Source organism: Podarcis pityusensis, assembly GCF_964106645.2.
Source record: "Podarcis pityusensis genome assembly, chromosome: 8".
Lineage (NCBI taxonomy): Eukaryota > Metazoa > Chordata > Lepidosauria > Squamata > Lacertidae > Podarcis > Podarcis pityusensis.
Window position 1 is genome coordinate 4,395,555 of NC_138033.1, and position 23,142 is coordinate 4,418,696.

General features: G+C 47.1%; 1 protein-coding gene across 1 annotated transcript in view; it reads right to left on the reverse strand.

Annotated features, from left to right (window-relative positions):
- Window positions 1–3,662, reverse strand: part of LOC308484225 (cytochrome P450 2G1-like) — a 34,681-nt gene extending 31,019 nt beyond the window's left edge. The window contains exon 1 of the mRNA XM_081018984.1: window positions 3,394–3,662. Within this exon, the coding sequence (XP_080875110.1) occupies window positions 3,394–3,576 (183 nt within the window). The 5' untranslated portion in view covers window positions 3,577–3,662. The remainder of the gene's footprint in view (window positions 1–3,393) is intronic.
- Window positions 3,663–23,142: the final 19,480 nt, after the last annotated feature.

The following is a 23,142-nucleotide window of genomic DNA, read 5'->3' on the forward strand; positions in this document are numbered from 1 at the left end:
GATAAAGACATTGGCAGGATTACTGTAATAACCTGCAGTTTCATAAGAGAGTATATTTAAACTAGATAATTAAATGAGTAAATTGAATGAATTTGGATATGCAGAAGATATTAAAAAATTAATTTAAGGAACGGCAGAAAGGGTGCGGGAAGGAAGTCAAACTTTGAAATGTTAAATTGATTGTAAAACTAATGAAATGTATAAACTTGAAAAGTATAAATAAAAACTAACAAATTTAATAAGTAATAAGTAATATCCTTGCTATGGGACACGGGTGGCGCTGTGGGTTAAACCACAGTTTATGGCTTGCTGATCAGAAGATCGGCGGTTCGAATCCCCACGACAGGGTGAGCTCCCGTTGCTCGGTCCCTGCTCCTGCCAACCTAGCAGTTCAAAAGCACGTCAAGTCAAGTAGATAAACAGGTACCGCTCCGGCAGGAAGGTAAACGGCGTTTCCGTGCGCTGCTCTGGTTCGCCAGAAGCGGCTTAGTCATGCTGGCCACATGACCCGGAAGCTGTACGCCGGCTCCCTCGGCCCGCAAAGTGAGATGAGCACTGCAACCCCAGAGTCGGCCACGACTGGACCTAATGGTCAGGGGTCCCTTTACTTTTACCTTTAAGATCCCTGCTAGCCTTTGCCTCCTGCTGTGGCCATCTAGCACAGCCCTCTCCAACCCGATGCCCTCCAGATGTTTTGAACTACAACCAGAGCCGCCCTTCCCATTTGGTTTGCTGGCGCATTGCGCCAGGGTGCCGGCCTCTCAGGGGCGCCCCAGCAAGTGGGGGAGCTGTGCGGCTTTGCCGGTGGCCTCCCCTTTCCTTCCTGCACACCCGCCAGCTACGGCCCGTCAACCATATGGCTGGTGGGCATTCAGCTTGCCTCCCAAGCCTCCGCAGGAGGAGAGCGATACCCGCAGAGGCTTAGGATGGAAGATGCACCCCGTCAACTACCGTATTTTTCGCTCCATAAGACGCACCAGACCATAAGATACACTTAGTTTTGGGAGGAGGAAAACAAGAAAAAATATATTCTGAATCTCAGAAGCCAGAACAGCAAGAGGGATCACTACGCAGTGAAAGCAGCGATCCCTCTTGCTGTTCTGGCTTCTGTGATAGTTGTGCAACCTGCATTCGCTCCATAAGACACACACACACACACACACACACACACACACACACACACATTTCCCCTTACTTTTTAGAAGGGAAAAAGTGAGTCCTATAGAGCAAAAAATACGGTATATGGCTGGCAGGCGTGCAGCTTCCTTCCCAAGCCTCTGCGGGAGGAGAGGCTTGGAAAAGGTCGACAACTCTGGGAAACAGTGGGTGGGGGGCCGAAGGGAACTTTGCACCACAGCGCCGTATATGCTTAAGATGGGCCTGACTACAACTCCCATCAGCCCCAACCGGCATGGCTGCATAATTCTAGGGATGATGGGACAACTGCTGTGCTGGCTGAGCTGATGGGAAGTGCTGCCCACTGCAACATCTCGGCACCATCTAGGTTTTTTACTTGACTATCAGTTGCTGCTCTCTGAGGCCTTAAGTGAAGGACAGTCCGACTGCTGCTTCCTGTTGGCATGCAAAGTACCCAATCCGCCATGGAGCAAGGCCCCAACCTGGTGCCCAACCCGGACTGGCTGCATTCATGGCGCTGGAACCTGAACCAACAGGGGCGCCTTGGTATCGGTTTTGGTGCTATTGCGTTACCTCCCCAAACGCCGCAGATCATGATGCAAGGGCCCCGGCGCAGCTCCAGCGCTGGAGTCACGGTGGTAAATCCCCCTTTGTGTTTGTTCTCGCCACAAGGCTCTTCTTCTGCCCCCAGAAAGAGCTCCACCCGCCCTGCCACCCTGACAAGCCTTGGCACATTTTTTCCAATAGGGTAACCCGATACCCTTTCAAAGGGCTGCACCTCTTGGGAACAGGCGGTGGCTGGGAAATTTAATACCCACCACCTCTGCAAACTCCATGGGCACACAGGCTTATCTCGCTGTAGCCAGAGGTGGGTATTAATCCCAGTTTATTAATGCACATCTGTGGCCCACTTTCGGTTAATTAAAAGAGACTGAAATTTGCTGCTGATTGCATCTGCTCGTTTGCTTTCCTCCTGCAAACGATAAGCCAGACTTGTGCCTGGAAATGGCCTTCAATCTAAAAACAGATACAGTGGTACCTCAGGTTAAGTACTTAATTCATTCCGGAGGTCCGTTCTTAACCTGAAACTGTTCTTAACCTGAAGCACCACTTTAGCTAATGGGGCCTCCTACTGCTGCCGCGCCGCCAGAGCACGATTTCTGTTCTCATCCTGAAGCAAAGTTCTTAACCCGAAGCACTATTTCTGGGTTAGCGGAGTCTGTAACCTGAAGCGTATGTAACCTGAAGCGTATGTAACCTGAGGTACCACTGTAGAAAGATATGCAAGAAAGGAAAGGAAGCGTGCGAGGGAGAGGTATAGAAATTTAGAGGTGAAAACAAAGCAAAGAAGATAGATTGCAAAGTATAAAAGAGGGGAAATGGGATAGGCCTATGAATTTGCTCAGGGTCAGAGGTCCAGCAAAGTCGGCAAAAAAGGAGAGAGGCCGACAGTAGAAAGTGCAGTTTTAGATGTTAGACAAGAACTCAGAGCAGAGCCTAACAAAAGCAGGAAATAATAGAAAGAGAATAGAATGAGAGGAGGGTTGTTGTTTTTTTGGTCACCTTGTTCTCCCACTTTAATTTTCTTTCTTTTTTAATTACAAAGTTCTAGCCCTCATGGTTCTCATCTTGGCACTTGTCCTCAGGCAGGAGAGCCTCAACGGAAAGGGGCAATGGTAGATCGCTTGGTCCTCACGCATAGTAATAATTATAATTATAATTATAATTATATTCCACCCTCCCCAGCTGAAGCCAGGCTCAGAGCGGCTAACAACAATAAAAGTAACACAGCATTCTAAAATCAATTCAAAATCAAATTCATGGCAACCATTGGGCTAGAGTTCTGTGAGGATTGCCAAAGGAGGGTGTCAGGCTGTGCCCTGGCCAAAGGCCAGGCGGAACAGCTCTGTATTGCAGGCCCTGCGGAAAGATGTCAAGTCCCGCACGGCCCTAGTCTCTTGTGACAGAGCGTTCCACCAGATCGGGGCCACAGCCGAAAAGGCCCTGCCTCTGGTCGAGGCCAGCCTAACCTCCCTGTGGCCCAGGACCTCCAAGATGCTTTTGTTTGAAGACCGTAAGGTCCTCCAGGAGAGGCCCTGGGTGCATGGCTACTCAAAGGCTGAAGTCATACAGTTGATGATGACAAAGATATCTCTTCCCCTGAGGCTCTGGAGAGCTGGAGCTGCCAGCCAGAGTGGACAAGACTGATCGGAAAGTCTGACCGCTGCAAAGACGGGTGCCGTCGCCACGGCTTACCTTCTTGAACGACGTGAGCATGTCATGGGTCTTCAGATCCAGCAAGTTGCCCAGGATGGGGAGGGGCGTAGGCCCCGGGGGCAGCTGCCTTCTCTGAGCCATTTGGCTCCATGCTGAGAGGAGGACCAAGACCGAAAGGCAAACCACCAGCAAGGCCAAGAGGCTTTCTGCCAGCTCCAACATGCCTGAAGCAAATGGAGAGGGAGGTTTATCTGGGGACTTAGGGAACTAACAGAGCCACACCTGCCCTCGCACGATGGGGCTGATGAAAGCAAACAGAAATCAGCGTGACTGGTGCAAATCTTGGAAATCTTCACCTTTATAGCAGAACCTGTAGCCTTGGTAAACATAATTTGTACCCAGCCCAGCCCTGAAAATGCTGTCTATGGCTGTATGCCCTTTGCTCCCAACCCCCAGAATGTAAATTGCTTTTGGTGCATGAGATGGCAGTTTCTTCATGGCGAGTTCCTGCACCTATTTGTTTTTTTTGGTTCTTTTAAGTATTGCTTAAAAGCAACAGCTGCAAGAGGAGCAGCTGTTGCAGCAGAAACAACCATTTTGTGGAACCTCGGAGACCAAGGCCATCATAGACCGGTTCTGAAAGATCTGCATTGGCTCCCAGTACGTTTCCGAGCACAATTCAAAGCGTTGGTGCTGACCTTTCAAGCCCTAAACATCCTCAGTCCTGTATACCTGAAGGAGTGTCTCCACCCCCATCGTTCAGCCCTGACACTGAGATCCAGCGCCGAGGGCCTACTGGCGGTTCCCTCACTGCGAGAAGCCAGGTTACAGGGAACCAGGCACAGGGTCTTCTCGGTGGTGGCACCTGCCCTGTGGAACACCCTACCTTCAGATGTGAAGGAAATAAGCAGCTATCCTATCTTTAAAAGACATCTGAAGGCAGCCCTGTTCAGGGAAGTTTTTAATATTTAACGCTGTACTGTTTTTAACACTTGATTGGGAGCTGCCCAGAGTGGCTGGGGAAACTCAGCCAGATGGGCGGGGTATAAATAAATAAATTATTATTATTATTATTATTATTATTATTATTATTACCTATGAAAGTTTTTAAGCATCAAAGCAGCCTCCCCCAAGCTAGTGACCACTGGATGTTTGGGACTGCCACTCCCCTCAGAGTCAGCCAGCGCGGTCATATGCTGCTGTTGCTTATGGGAATTGTAATCCAGGAAGTCAGGGGGCGCTAGGTTGGCCGGGGGAGGGAGGTGCCTTAAAAGTTTAAGGTGCCAAAAGCACATCTCTTCTATCAGTCCTTAAAGTAGGACTTCAAAATGCAGCTTGTGGATGGGAAATGGAAGGAGGGGTTTAGAAGAACCAAAAGTTTCTTTTTCCATCCAGCAACTCTATCCAGTCAATTGCCTTTTCTTTTTAAATCCAGGTTATGGCAGGGGGGGGGGGGGAGAGCAGCTTGCCTCCTGCTCAGGGCTCTGATACCAGCCTCCAAGCAAATTTTTATGTCCCTCCTCCTAGACATCATTGAATTTGACAGTAGCAGCAGCAAAACAAAACAAAACAAAATGAACTGGAGGGACAAACCAATAGTTGAAAGAGCAAAAGAAACGCTGGTAGAATTCTTTGAAATTAATAAAATACAAGGATATGATATAAATGTAATTTGGGACACAAGCAAGGCCTACATGAGCGGTTTTGGGATACAACAAATGGTTCGGATAAAGAAGAAAAAGGAAAATAACATACAAGAAATAATAAGACAGGTAAGAGTCAATGAAAAAGAACTGATTAAAAATCTGAAAAATGAAAGGATAAATCAAAATATAAAGACCCTACAATCACACATTTCCAATTTATTAAACAAAGAAGTAGAAAACAAAATTAAATGAATGAGACAAAGATATTTTGAATCAGCCAACAAGCCCAGCAGGATGTTAGCTTGGTTTATAAAGAAAAAACAAACAGAGAGAATTATAAATAAAATAATACATCAAGGGGAAGAAATAGTTGACCCCAGAAAAATCAAATAAATTTTTATAAATTATTACAAAAAGTTATATAAAAGGAACATAAAGATGAAAATAAAATAAGAGTATTTGCTACAAAATAAATTACTGGCAATTGTAGAAGAAGAATATAGACATCTAAATTCTAACATAGAAACAGAAGAAATTGTACAAGTTATTTTTGTATGGGTGATGATTTAAATTGTCTTAAGTGTTTATTATAGTTATTTTTTTTATCTTTATGTTCTTAATTTTTGCTTTTGCTCTGTTTTTGCTTAGTTTCATCTTTCTTTTCCCCCCTTGTCTTTAGTTGATATGTTTGTATGTTTTGCTTTGTTTGTATTTGCATATTAATTCAATTAAAAAATTCACTAAACAAAATAAAACAAAATGAACTTTCAAATCACCAGAGGGATCATTTAGTGAGCATGAGGTGGCCACAGCCTCCCTCCTTAGCTGATCCACACATTCGTGTTGTGTGTGTGTGTGTGTGTGTGTGTCTGTGTGTTTGGTGGTGCTGGAGGAGACTCTTGAGAGGCCCATGGACTGCAAGAAGATCAAACCTCTCCATTCTGAAGGAAATCAGCCCTGAGTGCTCACTGGAAGGACAGATCCTGAAGCTGAGGCTCCAAGCCTTTGGCCACCTCATAAGAAGAGAAGACTCCCTGGAGAAGACCCTGATGTTGGGAAAGATGGAGGGCACAAGGAGAAGGGGACGACAGAGGACGAGATGGTGGGACAGTGTTCTTGAAGCTACCAGCATGAGTTTGACCAAACTGCGGGAGGCAGTGGAAGACAGGAGGGCCTGGCGTGCTCTGGTCCAGGGGGTCACGAAGAGGCGGGCACGACTAAACGACTAAACAACAACAACATGCACACAGCTGATGTGTGGCCCCCAGAGGGTGTATGCGGCCCTCTCAGACAAAGAAAAAAGAAAAGAAAAAAGTTGGCTCTGTTCTACAGGCCTGTTGGCTCTTCTTGACCAGACTTGCTGATAAGAAGAATAATCTCAAAAGAGGGAAGTGGACCGGGGAGAGGATAAAAACAAGGCAGGTTTATCCAGCCTTGGGTGGAACTGGAGTAGAGAACTGTACAAACAAACCCTCCCTTTGTGGCATTTGGCACGCTAAGGGCACTCCTGGGTTGCCAGGAGGTGTGAGAGACGCTGAAACGAGAACTGTGAGAAAAGAGCTGGCAAAAGAGGCCAAAGGCTGCTGAATGACAGACCCAAAGCCCAGGTGGATTTCCCTACCTATTTTGCAAACATTTCCCATTTTACCACACCAGACTTGGAGTGTGAAATTCACTTTCTGTTTTGTGATTCAAGGACCCGCCACCCGTCTGGGGATAAGAAAGACACATGGACACAGTATGTTAGGTTAATGAGCTAAAAAAAGGCCACAACTTTATTGATTACAGCATGTGAGAGGTGTTGGCTTAGGCATTGGATAAAACAACAGAGCGTGACTCCACCCCCTCAGAGAGGGGTGAGTCTAAGAAGGGTTAACTACCAGAGGAGCCTGTTGGTGCAAATACAACTGAAAGCTCCCCCTGATGTCACCGGGGGTCGTGCCATGGCCCTAGCCACCAGCAAGGGTGTCGGACAGGATCTACGACCGCCGGATTCCTTTACCGGAATACCCATAAAGTGGAGGGGTAGGCAATGGCCACACCCTGCCTTCCAATACACAAACATATTCCAATGCCTAACCGCCAATACCTAAAAGTTGTGACGATTTGCGGGGGGGGGGGGCACTAGGGGTGCATCGGAAGATGGCTGACAATAACATCTCTCCAACCCACACGAGGTAATTAGGAGGCTGTGATGGGAGTAAATAGCCCCCCTACCCCCCCAAGGTTGGGGGGGCTGCCCTTGCCTGCTGTGCCCTATAACACCCCCGAATTTGTGGGGATGGGGGCACTAGGCAGAATGCCCTCCTGTGGGATCTCGGCGCTCCTGGACGCTGTCTCTGATCCGCGCCACTAGCTGCAAGAACTTCAAAAGAAGCAATTAGGAGGAAGCAAATGCACATATTTCAAGGAAGGAGGGGGAGTAAAGACTGCTAACTGAAGAGATCTCTGATAAACAAGACGAGTCGGAAGAACAAGTATAAATCATGAGAAGATACGCCAAGACTCGGTATGGCAAAGGGACTGATGGGGGAGGGGAAAAAACTTTCCTTTCTTTCCTCTATGTGATTAAACAAGAATCCCCCCCCCCACAAGTCAGAAATGTTGTTTTAATGACTTAAGCTGTGGATTTAAGACTGTGTGGAGATAAATTTTCTAACCAAAGCATGTTTTAAGAAGACCGTGGAATGTATAAGAGCTTTGGAATGACGCAGTTAAAAATACCGTCGCCATGTTGGCAAGCTCTGTCGGAGGACTTGAGTCTGGGAGGAGGGAAAGAGCTGCTTTTGTGTTGTGTGTGAGACTCCTCAGAGGGACTTAAGAACGACAGTTTGCGAGATAAATGATGGAAAGAGCGATGTTATTTATGAAAGTGATGATATATGGAAACCATCTCGATATGAGAATTGGATGAACGGAAAAATTCACACAGAATTACAATTGGGGTTTATCTGCTTAAGGAGATTATCAGAAGAGATCATAAAGAAAAAAAAGAAAAAATATATACGAACAAGATGAGATGTGGAAACAGCAAGATAAGACTGGATATAATTATGAACTTTATTTGGACTGATTTGGATATTAATGCAGCAGCAAGAAGATGATCGGAATCCCCCTTCGGAACTTGAAATATGGGTCCCCTCAACAAAAATTTAAAATTCGACTTTGTAATTCGGAATTTATGTGATTTGATTTGATTTGATTTGATTGGTCGGTTAATAAAAAATATTTTTTTTATTAAAAAAAAAAAGTTCTGACGATTTGCTACGAGTTAAGCAAAAAACCTGGGACGCGGGTTGCACTGTGGATTAAACCACAGAGCCTAGGACTTTCCGATCAGAAGGTCGGCAGTTCGAAGCTTTAGTTATTGGCTACGCTTTTGTGTCTGACAATAAGTGGGTGCGATGACCGTTAAGAATTAACGCTCTGTATAATTCAACACAAGGGACGTGGGTGGCGCTGTGGGTTAAACCACAGAGCCTAGGGCTTGCTGATCAGAAGGTCGGCGGTTTGAATCACCGCAACAGGGTGAGCTCCCGTTGCTTGGTCCCTGCTCCTGCCAACCTAGCAGTTCGAAAGCACGTCAAATATAAATAACAGGTAAGCAGAGATAAAGCGGGATGCGGGTGGCCCTGTGGGTTAAACCACAGAGTCTAGGACTTGCCGATCAGAAGGTCGGCAGTTCGAATCCCTGTGACAGGGTGAGCTCCCGTTGCTCGGTCCCGGCTCCTGCCAACCTAGCAGTTTGAAAGCACGTCAAAGTGAAAGTAGATCAATAGGTACCGCTCCAGCAGTAAGGTAAACGGCATTTCCATGCACTGCTCTGGTTTGCCAGAAGCGGCTTAGTCATGCTGGCCACATGACCTGGAAGCTGTACGCCAGCCAGTAAAGCGAGATGAGCGCTGCAACCCCAGAGTCAGCCACAACTACACCTAATGGTCAGGGGTCCCTTTACCTTTACTTTTAGGCTAAAAACCAAGTGGCTGGTGCCAATTTGCCAGTTGGATAAAAATTCCTACCAGGCCCCTTGGACAACCAAGGCGACCAACCACAGGTCCATAGCAATGTCAAGAACCAAGCAGTGAACAAAAGGGAGTGGGTGATCCGACGAAAACCAGCAGCGGAATGAAAGGGAAGTGCTGCCGCGGCCACATGTGAGCGGCAAAACCCCGCCCCCAAGCCTCCACCTGGTTGGTTGGCTACCTGGGGGCGTGGCGCAGCAGCCAGGCCAGCTGGGCAGGGGCTGGAACACCCCCTGCCAATGCGGGAAATGGCTCCTGCTCACAACTCCTCCCAGGCTTTATCTCAAAATTCAAGACTTGGGTGCTCTTGATGTTTGGCGCTTATCGCGATTTTGGCACAAATCAAAGAAGCGTCTTTGGGGCATCACAGGATGTCATTTTTATTGCACACCCATCATGGTTTGTGCTCTTGGTGTTATTGGGGTGGCTAATGAACAGGGCCACTTTCAATCCTGTTTGTGCCTGCAATAATAATAATAATAATAATTTATTATTTATACCCCGCCCATCTGGCTGAGTTTCCCCAGCCACTCTGGGCGGCTCCCAATCAAGTATTAAAAACAATACAGCGTTAAATGTTAAAAACTTCCCTAAACAGGGCTGCCTTCAGATGTCTTTTAAAGATAGGATAGCTGCTTATTTCCTTCACATCTGAAGGGAGGGTGTTCCACAGGGCGGGCGCCACTACCAAGAAGGCCCTCTGCCTGGTTCCCTATAACCTCACTTCTCGCAATGAGGGAACCGCCAGAAGGCCCTTGGCGCTGGATCTCAGTGTCCGGGCTGAATGATGGGGGTGGAGACGCTCCTTCAGGTATACAGGACCGAGGTCGTATATATGCAAAGGGCTGGCCAGCTGGCAAAGCTCAGCCTTTAGAGCATGAGATTTTCAATGTTTGGGTCAGGGGTTCAAATCCCACGCTGGGCAAAACATTCCTGCCTTGGAGGAGCTTGGACTTAGATGACCCTCATGGTCCCTTCCACCTCTACGATTCTACATTTTTGCTTCATTTCCAATCAGTGCAGACCCCAGCTGGAATCCCCCTGCCCCTTTCTGGCCCCACTTTTCAAATAGGAAATGGAGGCTAAGAGCGAGCCGCTTCAGGTCCCCTCCGTTTTGTGCCAGCTGGCCAGATCAGCTGAACTTAATTCGCTTATCACAGCTGGTTAACATTCAGAGGTTTTATGCAATCCATCCGCTTGCTAGAAAGGGCTAAAGGTAAACAGAGTGTGCCATGAAAGGTAAGCAGGGCAAAGGAGAAGCGACTCAGATCACGGCAGCTTGAGAGCAAATAATCAGCTGGAGAACAGCAAGAAAAATGGGATCAATTTTACACAGAAAGTCCAGAACCTCTGGGGGTTATCATAAGAGCCTGCCTTCAACACACACCCAGCCCATTTATATCCCACCCCACACTTGCAAATTTTGGGGTGGTTAACTGTAAAATCCCACAAAGCCAAAAAATTGTTGTTGTTGTTTAGTCGTTTAGTCGTGTCCAACTCTTCGTGACCCCCTGGACCAGAGCACGCCAGGCCCTCCTGTCTTCCACTGCCTCCCCCAGTTTGGTCAAACTCATGCTGGTAGCTTTGAGAACACTGTCCCACCATCTCATCCTCTGTCGTCCCCTTCTCCTTGTGCCCTCCATCTTTCCCAACATCAGGGTCTTTTCCAGGGAGTCTTCTCTTCTCCTGAGGTGGCCAAGGTATTGGAGCCTCAGCTTCAGGATCTGTCCTTCCAGGGAGCACTCAGGGCTGGTTTCCTTCAGAATGGAGAGGTTTGATCTTCTTGCAGTCCATGGGACTCTTTAATAATGCATTAAATCTGCAACAGAAAGAACTCCTCAGACAGTATCCAATGACAGAGGCAGGAGCTGCCTAATGGTCAGAATCAACAGCCAGGTTTTAACGCGGCATCTGAAAGCCAGCAGTGTGTAAGTGCTAACTAGACTTCCAGCGGGAGAGAGACTCAATGAAGTGGGGAGCCATCATGGAAAAGGCCCATCCCCAAGTCCCGGCCAAATGCCCTGTTGCTGGTGGCAGGTGCAAAGGAGCAGGTATTTCCATCCCAAGTCATTCAGACCTTTGTACACCATCTGTGGAACCTTGAATTCACCTCAAAGATGTTGGGGCAGTCTAGAGCAGGCATGGCCAAACTTGGCCCTCCGGCTGTTTTGGGACTCCAGTGACCACTGGGGATGATGAGAGTTGTAGTCCCAAAACAGCTGGCGGGCCAAGTTTGGACATGCCTGGTCTAGAGGAACATACGAACACAAGAAGCAACCTTGCATTGAGTCATAAAATTGTAGAATTGGAAGGGGTCCCGGGGGTCATCTTGTCCAACCCCCAGCAATGTGAGAATCTCAACTAAAGCATCCTGGACAGGTGGACATCCAACCTCCGCTTAGAAAGGAAGCTCTCCAAGCTGTGCTCTCCAAGGAAGGAGAGTCCACAACCTCCCAAGGGAGTCCATTACGCTGTCGAATAGCTCTTACTGTCAGAAAGTTCTTCCTGATATTTAGTCACAATCTCCTTTCTTGTAACTTGAAGCCATTGTTTCGAGTCCTACGCTCCAGAACAGCAGAAACAAGCTTTCGTCACCTTCCATGTGACAGCCTTTGAGAGATTTGAAAGTTGCTATCATATAATAATAACAATAATGATTTATTATTTCATAGAATCATAGAATCCTAGAGTTGGAAGAGACCACAAGGGCCATCGAGTCCAACCCCCTGCCAAGCAGGAAACACCACCAGAGCACTCCTGACATATGGTTGTCAAGCCTCTGCTTAAAGACCTCCAAAGTAGGAGACTCCACCACACTCCTTGGCAGCAAATTCCACTGTCAAACAGCTCTTACTGTCAGGAAGTTCTTCCTAATGTTTAGGTGGAATCTTCTTTCTTGTAGTTTGGATCCATTGCTCCGTGTCCGCTTCTCTGGAGCAGCAGAAAACAACCTTTCTCCCTCCTCTATGTGACATCCTTTTATATATTTGAACATGGCTATCATATCACCCCTTAACCTCCTCTTCTCTAGGCTAAACATGCCCAGCTCCCTTAGCCGTTCCTCATAAGGCATCGTTTCCAGGCCTTTGACCATTTTGGTTTCCCTCCTCTGGACACGTTCCAGTTTGTCAGTGTCCTTCTTGAACTGTGGTGCCCGGAACTGGACACAGTACTCCAGGTGAGGTCTGACCAGAGCAGAATACAGTGGCACTATTACTTCCCTTGATCTAGATGCTATACTCCTATTGATGCAGCCCAGAATTGCATTGGCTTTTTTAGCTGCCGCGTCACACTGTTGGCTCATGTCAAGTTTGTGGTCAACCAAGACTCCTAGATCCTTTTCACATGTACTGCTCTCAAGCCAGGTGTTACCCATCTTGTATTTGTGCCTCTCAGTTTTTTTGCCCAAGTGCAATACTTTACATTTCTCCCTCTTAAAATTCATCTTGTTTGTTTTTGCCCAGTTCTCTAATCTGTCAAGGTCGTTTTGAAGTGTGATCCTGTTCTCTGGGGTGTTAGCCACCCCTCCCAGTTTGGTGTCATCTGCAAATTTGATCAGGATGCCCTTGAGTCCATCATCCAAGTCGTTGATAAAAATGTTGAATAAGACCGGGCCCAAGACAGAACCCTGTGGCACCCCACTAGTCACTCTTCTCCAGGATGAAGAAGAACCATTGATAAGCACCCTTTGGGTTCGGTCAGTCAGCCAGTTACAAATCCACTGAGTGGTAGCATAGTCAAGACCGCATTTTACCAGCTTCTTTACAAGAACATCATGGGGCACCTTGTCAAATGCCTTGCTGAAATCAAGGTAGGCTACATCCACTGCGTTCCCTTCATCTACCAGGCTTGTAATTCTGTCAAAAAACGAGATCAGGTTAGTCTGACATGACTTATTTTTCAGAAATCCATGCTGACTATTGGTGATCACAGCATTCCTTTCTAGGTGCTCACAGCCACTCTGGGCGGCTTCCAACAAAGATTAAAAATACATTAAAATGTCACACATTAAAAACTTCCCTGAACAGGGCTGCCTTCAGATGTCTTCTGAATGTCAGGTAGTTGTTTATCTCTTTGACATCTGGTGGGAGGGCGTTCCACAGGGCGGGCACCACTACTGAGAAGGCCCTCTGCCTGGTTCCCTGTAGCTTTGCTTCTCGCAATGAGGGAACCGCCAGAAGGCCCTCGGCGCTGGACCTCAGCGTCCGGGCAGAATGATGGGGGTGGAGACGCTCCTTCAGGTATACTGGACCGAGGCCATTTAGGGCTTTAAAGGTCAACACCAACACTTTGAATTGTGCTCGGAAACGTACTGGGAGCCAATGTAGGTCTTTCAAGACCGGTGTTATGTGGTCTCAGCTCTGCCTCTTTTCCAGGCAAAACACAGACAGCTTGCGCTGGTCCCGGGGGGGGGGGGTCTGAGTCCGGTCCTGGGTTGAGGGTCCGGAGGCTGTCCGTCAAGGGCGAAGCGGGGTCCAAGGCAAGGAGCCAGGCGGGGTCAGGAACTTCCAGAAGAGCAGGTCAGGGTGCTGACAGGAACAGGTTTCCAACGATGTTGCTCCTGCAACCTGGGACTGGGCTGACTGGCATTTATCTCCTCTGAGGCCTGGGGCAGCCCGGTCCACAGGTGACTCGCCTCTCCTGGCCTTAAGGTGAGCACTCCTCCTGAGAGAACCTAGTTCCCTCCGCCTCTCTGCCCCGAGCCTCTGCAGCTCAGGAGAGGCTGGAGGGTTACTGGACCCAGAGGCAACCTCACCTTCCCCTGACACGGCTGGGAGAGGAGCACCTGCAGGCAATGGGTCCTCCATCACCTCCGGAGCCAGAGCAGATTCAGCTGGTGTCTTCTCCTGAGGATCCAGCACAGGTGGGGGCCCTTCAGATTCAAGCCCCTGCCCTGGCTCAGCTGGCCCTGGAGGCGGGGACTCCTGTGCAGCCTGGGATTCCTCCGGTTCAGCCTCTGAATCAGATTCCCAGGCCATCCCACAGCTCCTTCAACCGTTCCTCATGAGGCTTGATTTCTAGACCCTTGATCATCTTGGTTGCCCTCTTCTGCACACCTTCCAGCTTGTTAACATCCTTCCTAAATTGTGGTGCCCAGAATTGTACACAGGGGAAGTTCAGTGGAAAGGTCTTTTGTCCGACCAACCTGTCCTGGATGGAACTGTTCTTCTGTTCTTTCTCTCATCCTCTTCAATATCATTAATCACCTTCTGTCCAACTGTCTCAAGGTGATGGAGAATAAACACTGCATAAAGCGTTTAGAAAAACAAAACAGGAAGGTTTTAAAAACACAGAAAACTGCAGGGCAGTGCTATTTTTCTAGGTAAAGAGGTGCCAGAACTCACCCTGAACGCCTCCCTTGTTCTCTTATAATGGTGCCCGCCTGAGGGTACTGGAACTGAATTCTGGCTGAAAAAAATCCCTGTGTTGAAATGAATACACAATAGACACCCTTGGCAAAGGCCCATTTATCCAGCTGGGAAAGTCTGCCAGAATAAAAACATCTTCAGTTTATGAAAGTGCGGACAGTGTGCTCCTGTTGTGTCCTGAGAGAGATGCTGTTCCACAGAACAGGGGCAGCCACACTAATAAACCTGCACTTAAAAGGATCGAGCCCAGAATTGGGGGTACTGCTAGATACCTCCTAGCAGTAGGGTATCTTTCCCCAGGTGAGGCTGCCTTCCTTGGACAGAGACAGCCAGGCCACAGCAATTCACACCCCGGTAGCCTTTGAGATGGACTACTGCAATCAGTTGCTGTACACGGGGCTGCCTTTGAAGACTTCTCAAGAATAGTACAGCATGCAGCTGGGACCATCTATAGGGAAATCTGTTCCTCAGAGAGCCACGTGGCCCTCATGCTGCCTTTCCAAAGCCAGTTAAGCAAGGTGCTGGGCTTTGGGAAGCAGGAGCAAGGCTCTGGCAGGGTCCTCCACCAAAGCTAGGCTTTGGGAAGGAGGTACAAAGACTCCAGGATCCTGCCAGTATTAGAGGTTACCGGCCTTAACTGCTTCCCAAAATGTCTAGCAGAGCTTCCTGGCAGGAGACGACAAGAACTGTAGTCACACTCGTGCACTTTCAAGAACTACTTTATTTGGTTATCCAAGCATTTTGAGTTACTACTATCTACAAGCTATTTACAGTCCTCCTTCCTCTCTTCGGAATGGTTTACTTTCAGTCTACTGCTCAGAACCCACTAATGAGATTACTGCTTGATTATCCTCCCATACTTGTACTGGATAATTGCATTTCACACCTAGGTCACGGAGGATCTGTACATAATATTCCATTTTGTTACATGGTTCTGATTGCGTGGCGAGTTCCCGCCTCCCCCCGGTAGAAATAAAGACATGAGACACCATTATTAAGGTTAATGGGCTAAAATTGGCCACAACTTTATTGGTTACAGGTGATGAGCGGTATTGGCTTAGGCATTGGTCCTATCGACTAACCGGCTTCAGCCTGCTTGCTTGAAGACCGGAAAGGGTTAACACCAGCAGGGGGAGCCCTGCTCATGCACATCAACTAGGCACTCCCCCAGGGTCACCGCTCGGGGGCGTGCCTTGGGCCCTGGCCTCCATAGGCTTTGGACGGGGCCACACACCCCGGAGTCCTTTACCGGACTACCCTTCAATAACCGGGGGAGGTGATGGCGCTCCCCCCCATTCATCTACATAACAGTACGCCCGACCAATGCCTAACCGCCACTCGAGCAAAGCTTGCCATCTGTACCTTCAGACCTCTAACCAATCCCTAATCCCCGCAGAAATGTCCGCCAGCCAAACATCGTTCCCCTCATTGGAAAGATGTACGCCATCCCCACGGCAGAGGGCCACCCTGCTGAATTGAATCTTGGGGTGGTCAATGACCCGGCCCCCCAGCGCTGCCACTCTACGAGCCACCGAGCATTCCAGGATCTTTCTGGACTTATTTATAGCAATAGGGCATCTGCAATCCCTGCATGTACGCCTTTCCAACAGTGACGACCAAATTAATACTAGCTTTGGGAAATAATTTGTCAATTTGTCAAAATCGCTGTAAATGTTCCACATTAAGTCCACACCCTTTCTGTAGGCCAAATCCTTTTCACCCAACTGGATGACAAGGGCATCCGGTAGGCCTTCTATGGTGGCTCTAGCTTTCACAGTCGGCAGGAATGCCTCCCAACGCATTCTGCGATGCGTAATCCAGGAAATCTCCACGCATTTTGGTAAATTTAGTACGCACCCCTGCCCACGGCTAACAGCATAATTTGTGGCCCAGTGCACGATACTATGGCCTTGAGAGCCATAGTATACTTGAGAGCCAGTGTGGTGTAGTGCTTAGGAGCGGGAGACTTGTAATCTGGTGAACCGGGTTCGCGTCTCCGCTCCTCCACATGCAGCTGCTGGGTGACCTTGGGCTAGTCACACTTCTCTGAAGTCTCTCAGCCTCACTCACCTCACAGAGTGTTTGTTGTGGGGGAGGAAGGGAAAGGAGAATGTTAGCTGCTTTGAGACTCCTTCGGGTAGTGATCAAGTGGGATATCAAATCCAAACTCTTCTATGATCCAGACGTGCACAGCCACGTCACCTAAAGGGAAAAGAACATAACGAGGAGGGGTCAGGTACAATGCATACTGTCACTGAGGCATCTGATCAAGGTCTGTATTTTAAAATGAGCTTAAAGATATATTTGCAAATGTTTGTATGTTTCATGCCAGGCATAAAGCAGCTGGCTGAGTCCTCTGGCAGTTGCTTATCTTCCTGCTCTCCTGGACAAGGGCCCCCCTGATTTATAGCAGTACCAGGAGACAAATTTCTCAAAGTTGTAAAAGGGAATTACAGGCTGGGAGCAAATGTTACATTGACCCTACAAATTACAGAATACAATCAAGCTGCAAAAACACTAATTAAGAGTTGGTAAATAGTAAGATTTATTGTTTATTAGAAAATAATACCATGTGCCTCCCATTAGACTCAAGTCATATTTTCCTAAGGTTATTTTTTAAAAAATAATATTTATTAAGCTTTTCCAGACAGTAAAAATTACAAAATTATAAATAAGAAAATAAAAATACATAACAATATTAAAAGAGAAAGAAAAAAAATACAAAAATAGACAATAAAGAAGAGAATTAATAAAGAAGAGAAAAACAGTCCATATTTTCATGTCATATCTTTCATTTACTTATTTCCTGACCTCCTCACACACCCCTTTTCTGTATTCCAGTTCACATAGTTAATTCAGCAAATCCTTACCCTCTATCATTTATCTTTACTTATTATCTTAACCTTTTTTAACTATATATTTCCAACCATTGTCAATCCACATTTACATATTCTTATTCGTCTTTTTACCAATACCGCTTATTTTCAGTCCAACATCACCTCAACATTCATTAATTTTACAGTATTTCTGCAGATAATCTTTAAATTTCTTCCAGTCTTCTTCCACTGCCTCCTTTCCCTGATCTCGGATTCTGCCAGTCATTTCTGCCAATTCCATGTATTCCATCACCTTCATCTGCCATTCTTCCAGTGTGGGTAAATCTTGTGTCTTCCAGTACTTTGCAATTAATATTCTTGCTGCCGTTGTTGCATACATAAAAAAGTTCTGTCCTTCTTTGGCACCAATTGGCCCACTATGCCCAAGAGAAAGGCCTCTGGTTTCTTCAGGAAGGTATATTTAAATACCTTTTTCATTTCATTATAGATCATCTCCCAGAAAGCCTTAATCTTTGGGCACGTCCACTAAAGGTGAAAGAATGTACCTTCAATTTCTTTACAGTTCCAACATTTATTATCGGGCAAATGATAGATTTTTGCAAGCTTGACTGGTGTCATGTACCACCTAAATATCATTTTCATAATATTCTCTCTTAAGGCATTACATGCCGTAAATTTCATGCCAGTATTCCACAACTGTTCCCAGTCAGCAAACATAATGTTATGCCCAACATCTTGTGCCCATTTAATCATAGCAGATTTAACCGTTTCATCCTGAGTGTTCCATTTCAGCAGCAAGTTGTACATTCTTGCAAGTATCTTTGTTTTAGGATCTAACAGTTCTGTTTCCAACTTTTATTTTTCCACCTGGAAGCCAATTTTTCTATCTAGATTAAAGGTCTCTTTTATTTGGTAATAATGAAGCCAATCTCGCACTTTGTCTTTTAATTTCTCAAAACTGCAATTTCAAATTGTCTCCTTCCTGCTCCAAAATTTCCCAATATTTCGGCCCATATTTTCCTAAGGTTAAAGGGCAAGAGCTAATGGGAACAGCAGCTGGCTGGGGAAAGGGGAGTGTAAACTGAAGAGGTTTTTTTTTTTGAAGCTGTTTTCTACTGAGTTCCTTTTTTACTTTGCAAAGGCCTTTTCTTCTAAAAAGCTATCTATGTTAATGTATGAAATTTATTGGCTAAATGTAATTATGCAAAGGATTTAGAAAGTAAGAAATGTTAGATTCTTATGTTAGATTCTTATTTCATTGATGGTGTGTGAGAAGGTGAACCCAAGATCTCTGTTTAAGATAGAATTTAATACCATGAGCCATCTGTTTTAGCCATTTGTTTTTGGAATGCCAGGGGCAAAAGGGCAAAAGGTGATCTGGTGATTAGGGTGCCTGGTCGAGGCAAATGTAAGATATATGGCTACTTGTCTGCCATTTATGGATAGTAGGAAATATAGCTCTTTGTCTCCCATAAAAGGTAATAGGAAGTGGGTGTATCTTTTATGATTGGTTCTAGCAAAGAGCCAATAGGAATTTCAACCAGGCTGATTGGACAGAGGCAGCCAAAGGAGGAGCAAGGGGGCTGGGCTGAGGAAATATAAGTGCTGGCCATCAGGGCTAGAGGGGGCAGAGCTTTGGTAACCATATACCACTGTGTCTCTCATTTATTTGTCTGACAAATAAATTATTATTTTAATTTCTCTATTGCTGCGTTGAATATTTCATTCCAGCTAAGCGTTAACCACAAGCAGGGTGCTACATCACAAAGGGCTCCGAACGTACCCCTTAAAGGCATCTGACTTCCACCGCCCTAGATCCTTTATTCTTTCAGCTGGGAGGCCTAAGTGTACCGCTGTAGTGGCTGCCCTGATCCGAAAAGAATGAGCCGCAAATTCCGCAGGGGGAAGGCCGCACGCAGCAACTGCCTTACGCATGACTCGTGTAAACTGATGCCTCGTCAGGCGGGAGCCATCCGCATGTATGAAAAAAGGGCCAGGGGTATTTGGTCTCAAATATATGAATCGCCTTGTGTCCTTTACTGGGCATGGCCCCTTTTTTGAGTTGCTATAAGCCGAATCAAGGCCCCTTTTCTTAACTGATCAGTTTTAGAGCTCCGGATATGGAGAATCAGGTCTGAGCAAGATAATGTCAGGTCCTTTAAAAGAATCCCTCGTGCAATATAACCAGGCTGGTTGTCGCACACCACTTCGCCTATGCTTAAGGTGCCAAAAAAGGCGATGGGGTACGCTGATGAAAATAGGCGTGCTTCGTACTTAGACCAGCAAATGGTCCTTAGTTTTTTTGTGGATTTGACCCAGAATGTCAAATGTTATGGGTCTTCTGCCATCAGAGCTGGGAGGCTGGAGCCTGCACCAGCCCTCCAGCGCTTTACGTACCAGGAAATCAGCGCAAGGATCTACTGACTACAGGGCCTTACAAAAGAAGGGGATCGCTGCAGACTGTATGTTCAGGGTTTTAGGTGCGCGACCCAAGCCCCGTAAGTGGACCAAATATTTTAACACCTCAGCCTTTTTAGGAGGGCGTCCTGCATAACATTGGCTAGTTTATTGTGAAATGCCATAAAGTCTGACCAATACTTTTTATATGATCTAAGTGTCGACGGGGCGATATGATCTAAGTGTCGACGGGCCAATACTCCCTTCAGGACTTCTCGCTCCCAAGGCTCCCAAGGTGCTCCGGAAATGGTTGTGGCAATTGCTGTGCATCTGGCGCCAATGAGCCGAAGCGATCCATCTGGAAACGAGATACAGCATCCACAATGTCGTTATTGATTCCTGGTACAAACTTAGCCGAGAAATAAATGTTTAATTTAAGGCACAAAAGGACAAAGGATCTCAGTAGGGCAGCCACCCTCAGGGAACGTGGGGATTGCCTCGAGAGAACGGAAACCACCGCCTGGTTGTCCGTCCAGAAGCAAACCCTGTGATCTTTGAACTCTTCTGCCCACAAATGCACTGCCAACACAATTGGAAAGAATTCCAGGAAGGTGAGGTCCCGTGTTATGGGGTTACCTTGCCAGGATAAAGGTCATGGTTGCGCACACCACTGTCCCTTGAAATAAACGCCAAACCCCTGGGAACCTGCTGGGTCGGATTGTACCTGAAAGTCAGCATGAAGCGACAGGCTGTCCTGCCACAATGAAATGCCGCTGTACATGTCCAGAAACTCTAACCAAATCTCCAAATCCTCCTTAACCGCTTTAGACAGGCGCACCCTGTGATGAGGAGCCCGCAGTCATGTTGACAACCTTGCCAGGCGCCCGCAAAAAAGGCGGCCAGGAGACACTACCCGGCAGGCGAAGTTAAGATGACCTAGGAGGGACTGAATTTGCCTGAGGGTGATCTTCTTAAAGGATAGCAGCTGCACAATAAATTCTTTAAGGGCAGTTAACTTTTCTTTGGGTAGGCGGGATGCTTGTGCGATTGTATCTAGCTCTATGCCCAAATAGGTCCTGGTTGTGACTGGAGCCTCAGTTTTATCATTCGCCAAAGGGACACCAAGCTCCCCGGCCAAGGATGTAAATGCTTTTAGCAACGCTATGCAGTCGGGCGGGTTACTTGCCACGAGAATAAAGTCATCCAAATAATGCCCCTCCCCTTTGGCACCTGTTCTAAAGCAAAGGGCCCTATCCAGGAATGTGCTAAAGGTCTCAAAGGCTGCGCAGGCTACTGAGCAACCCATGGGCATGGCTTTATCTGTGAAATAGAATTTAAAACCCAGCCAATGGATGAACTGGGAGGAGATGAAAGGCTGATTCAATGTCACACTTCGCTAGTAGGGCTCCCCTCCCAAATCCCCGAATAAGCTTTACCGCTTGATCGAAGGAGGCACACTTCACAGACACAGGGATTCTAAAACCGGGGGGAAAACCATCCCACAGATATCTGATGGCTTTCCTGTTTATATATAAATCAAGGAGGACTTTCAATGGCTGAAGTTTAATTGGTGAGAAGGCCAGACCGAGGTTAGTATTAATACCGGTTTCCGGCCCCACCCTGGGAGGGACTGGGGGCACTACGGTTACCCTGGTGGAAGTGCCCCCTGCCGCCCCGAAAGGGCTGCTTACCTTTGAAACAAGTTGTGGCCTGAAGGAGCGTCTCCATCCCCATCGTTCAGCCCGGACACTGAGATCCAGCACCGAGGGCCTTCTGGCGGTTCCCTCATTGCGAGAAGTAAGGTTACAGGGAACCAGGCAGAGGGCCTTCTCGGTAGTGGCGCCTGCCCTGTGGAACGCCCTCCCAGCAGATGTCAAAGCAATAAACAACTATTTTACTTTTAAAAGTCATCTGAAGGCAGCCCTCTTTAGGGAAGTTTTTAATGTTTGAAGCTGTACTGTTTTTAATATTCAGTTGGAAGCCGCCCAGAGTGGCTGGGGAAACCCAGCCAGATGGGCGGGGTATAAATAATAAATTATTATTATTATTATTATTATTATTATTATTATTATGGTTGCTCAGGCATTTCCCCCACTCATGCAGGAACTTACAGCTCGGTCGCAAATACGTCCCACTGTTATACTCCCAGCATTGCCGATGCCTTTTTCGCTTGACCTTCCCAGATTTATTGAATGCTTCAATAGTTGGTACGCAGGATTGTATTCCACACCCTCCATCTAGCATTTTGGAGCAACCGGGTACATCTGCCTCCGGTCTGAGTAGTGCGCAGCTGGGCAGCAGTACAGGAAGTCGCCCTAACACACGCTCCCAGTCATCATGTAACAAAAAGTCTATGCCAAGTTCCACAGGTGGTGGGATCTCTTTCACTAGACCTAATCGCTCTGCTCCACAGCGGCAGGTTATAGATGTTCCTAGTATATTCCATGGAGTTTTCTTGGCAGGGATACTGCAGTGCCTTGCCGGTTCCTCCTCCAGGTGGATCACATTTGGTCAAAACTCTCCACTATGACCTGTTCATCTGGGGTGCTCTGCTCAGCATAGTCCATAGCTTCTCTGAATTATTCAAGCCCCTTCACCACGGCAAGGCAGTGATCCGTGAAGGGGAAGTGAGAGCTGGACCATAAAGAAGGCTGATCGCTGAAGAATTGATGCTTTTGAATTATGGTGCTGGAGGAGACTCTTGAGAGTCCCATGGACTGCAGGAAGATCAAACCTATCCATTCTGAAGGAAATCAGCCCTGAGTGCTCACTGGAAGGACAGATCCTGAAGCTGAGGCTCCAATACTTTGGCCACCTCATGAGAACACAAAACTCCCTGGAACAGACCCTGATGTTGGGAAAGATGGAGGGCACAAGGAGAAGGGACGACAGAGGACGAGATGGTGGGACAGTGTTCTCGAAGCTACCAGCATGAGTTTGACCAAACTGCGGGAGGCAGTGGAAGACAGGAGGGCCTGGCATGCTCTGGTCCAGGGGGTCACGAAGAGTTGGACATGACTAAACGACTAAACAACAAAAACAAGTATATTCCAGCTGTTATATGCTCCGTTCTAGTTAGCTGGTCACATTTTTGGTACCCCTGTGTTGTTCCTTGTATTAGTGAAGAAAGCTGGAAACTGCAAGCTGAAAACAATTTTTTATTTAGCTGTAACATAGAATACGTTAACCATGAACAAGCTTCCTCAGCTTCTGGCTGTTTCCCTCTCTACTCCAGCCAGGCCTCTCTCCAATCCTTGTTCCTTCCAGCCCCTCCACTCAAAGGAGACTTTTAGTCTTGCAATCACCCTCAAAAAATAAAATTTCATAACAACTTTGGAAGCAATACGCAATTGTCAGGAGAGTCCAAAGGCGGACAACATGACCTTTGACTAGAAACCACTAGATTAAAAAGTTTAAAGTCAATGGCATGGAAATTGTTTACCCACATCACGAAGACTATGCACACAAACTCTCGTGCTCCTGGAACAAATATTCACAATCCTGATAACCAGGAAAT